Source organism: Ovis canadensis, chromosome 5, assembly GCF_042477335.2.
Source record: "Ovis canadensis isolate MfBH-ARS-UI-01 breed Bighorn chromosome 5, ARS-UI_OviCan_v2, whole genome shotgun sequence".
Classification (NCBI taxonomy): domain Eukaryota; kingdom Metazoa; phylum Chordata; class Mammalia; order Artiodactyla; family Bovidae; genus Ovis; species Ovis canadensis.
In genome coordinates, this window is record NC_091249.1 from 23,175,040 (window position 1) to 23,177,582 (window position 2,543).

Below are 2,543 nucleotides of genomic sequence, written 5' to 3' on the forward strand. Positions count from 1 at the left end.
ACCCTTGGATTGTGAGAGATTTTTTTTTAAGTGTCTCTATTTATCCCCTATATGTACTTGAAACATGTTGACTGTCAGCATAATGTTTCTCAAAGGCATAAAATACTTTCTCATTAAAACTGTAAATGCATGAACTCCTTGGAAATATGCTGAGAGTGAGACAAAAGTGTCTAATTAGAGGTGAAATGGAATATACCTTCAAGGAGAATTTATCTATATACAACTCATTAACATCAATTTCTTGCCAGCAAAATAGAAATTACAGAAGTTCAGCTATGTGAGTTATACCTGTTTGAAAATTATTCATGTTATTTTCTCTTTTCCCAGTACTCACTTCTATCGCATGGAATCAAGGAACAAGACACAAATTTCAGAATTTCTCCTTCTGGGACTTTCAGAGGAGCCAGCATTGCAGCCCCTTATATTTGGGCTTTTCCTCTTCATGTACCTGATCACTGTGATTGGAAACCTGCTCATCATCCTGGCCACCATCTCAGACCCCCACCTCCACACACCGATGTACTTCTTCCTCTCCAACCTGTCCTTTGTAGATGTCTGTTTTATGTCCACCACCATCCCAAAGATGCTGTGGAACATCCAGACACAGAGCAAAGTCATCACCTATGAAGGCTGCATCGTCCAGGTGTATTTTTACTTACTCTTTGCAGCATTAGATGATTTTCTCCTCACCGTGATGGCCTATGACCGGTATGTGGCCATCTGTCAACCCCTGCACTACACAGTCATCATGAACCCTCGGCTCTGTGGACTGTTGGTGCTGCTGTCCTGGATCGTGAGTGCCCTCTTTCCCCTGTTACACAGCTTAACAGTGTTGCAACTGTCCTTCTGCTCAGACTTGGAAATCCACCACTTTTTCTGTGAAATTACATGGCTGATCAGACTGGCCTGTTCTGACCCCTTTCTCAATAACATGATGGTGTATTTTGGATCTGTAATTCTCGGGGGTGTTCCCCTGGCTGGCATCCTTTACTCTTACTCTAAGATAGTGTCCTCTATCTGTGGAATCTCATCAGCTCATGGGCAGCATAAAGCATTCTCCACCTGTGCATCTCACCTCTCTGTTGTCTCCTTATTTTATTGTTCAGCCTTAGGAGTGTATCTTAGCTTCACTGCTACCCACAGCTCACACACAAGTGCTATAGCATCGGTGATGTACACTGTGGTCACACCCATGCTGAACCCCTTCATCTACAGTCTGAGAAACAAAGACATAAAAAGAGCTCTGAAAAGATTCTTTGGGATGGGAATGTTTGTAAAAGGGCCATTTGCCCTTGGGCTGAAAAACTGCCCATGATAGCAGGGTCAAAGCCTCATATGGGGATATGTGATTCTTTGATTAGACTATGATAATAGCAATTGCTTCTTCAGTGTATACCCTGGTATTTCCATTTCTTTGATTTCAGCTTCTCTATATGATTTTAAAAGTATCCTTTCTTAACTTTTCTGTTCCCTATCATCTAAGATTTTTCTCTTGTTATTTTTCTACTCTTTCAAATTGATTCAAAACCATGTGTGAAACGTGTAAATTCCCATTTATCTCATGATGCTTCACACATTTCTTAAGAATAAATTCTTCTGAAATTATATACTTTATACTGAGTAATTTTTCTTTCTTTTTGCTAAAAGAATAATCATGAATTGTGCTACTTCTGTGGGAAAAAAAACTAACTTGGAAACCAAACCAATTAGACAATTTCATAGGAGAGTAAAATGTGGAACTACAGTTTATCATGCCTTAGTTCTTCATACCTTGGAGCATCACTACCATAATTGCTTTTTTTGAAAATGTAGATGTTAACAGATAGTGTATTTCATAAATGGTCATCTGATTTTATGCCTTCACAGGGTACAATTCTTTATTTAACCTAGTGTCTACATTCTCTATAGGAGTTACTGGTAAAGCTGATCATCAAATGCATGTCTCTAATTGACATCTATGTGAAACAGAAATTTCAATAAAGACTTTGACATAATAAGACCTAGAGTCAGAGAGACATTAAGTATGATGCAGCAAAAATTTGTGTCAGATTATATCTTTGCAAATTATTTTTTCATGATGTCCATTTACTTACTGATGTATGTAATTTAGTATCTGTGTGTAAAGGGGTTTATTGTTGGGGTGAAAGAGTTTTTGGTATAATTATATCTTTCTGCTTGCAAACTTCCATTGTTGCCTACAAATAAATGGCTCCTTCCATTGCTCTAGATGAAATATTTCCCCCATTCCATTTCTGTTATAATCAGTGAAAGAGTGAATGTATAATATAAATATCATATTTATATGATATACACAATATATATATATAATATTATAATATATATATCCAAATTATGGCCCATTAGGCGTTAAATTCTCTTCTAGTCTTGTGATAAATGGGCTTCCCTGATAGCTCATTTGGTAAAGAATCTGCCCACAATGCAGGAGACCCCAATTTGATTCCTGGGTCGGGAAGATCCACTGGAGAAGGAACAGGCTACCCACTCCAGTATTCTTGGGCTTCCTTTTTGTCTCAGCTGGTAAA

General features: G+C 37.9%; 1 protein-coding gene across 1 annotated transcript; it reads left to right on the forward strand.

Annotated features, from left to right (window-relative positions):
* The first annotated feature begins 343 nt into the window (after positions 1–343).
* Positions 344–1,315, forward strand: LOC138441683 (olfactory receptor-like protein OLF4). The gene has a single exon (XM_069592780.1). The coding sequence runs from the start codon at positions 344–346 to the stop codon at positions 1,313–1,315; it is 972 nt and encodes a 323-aa protein (XP_069448881.1).
* The last annotated feature ends 1,228 nt before the right edge of the window (positions 1,316–2,543 follow it).

Coding starts and splice junctions, on each gene's coding strand:
- LOC138441683 (XM_069592780.1), top strand. CDS start 344: ATGGAATCAAGGAACAAGACACAAATTTCAGAATTTCTCCTTCTGGGA.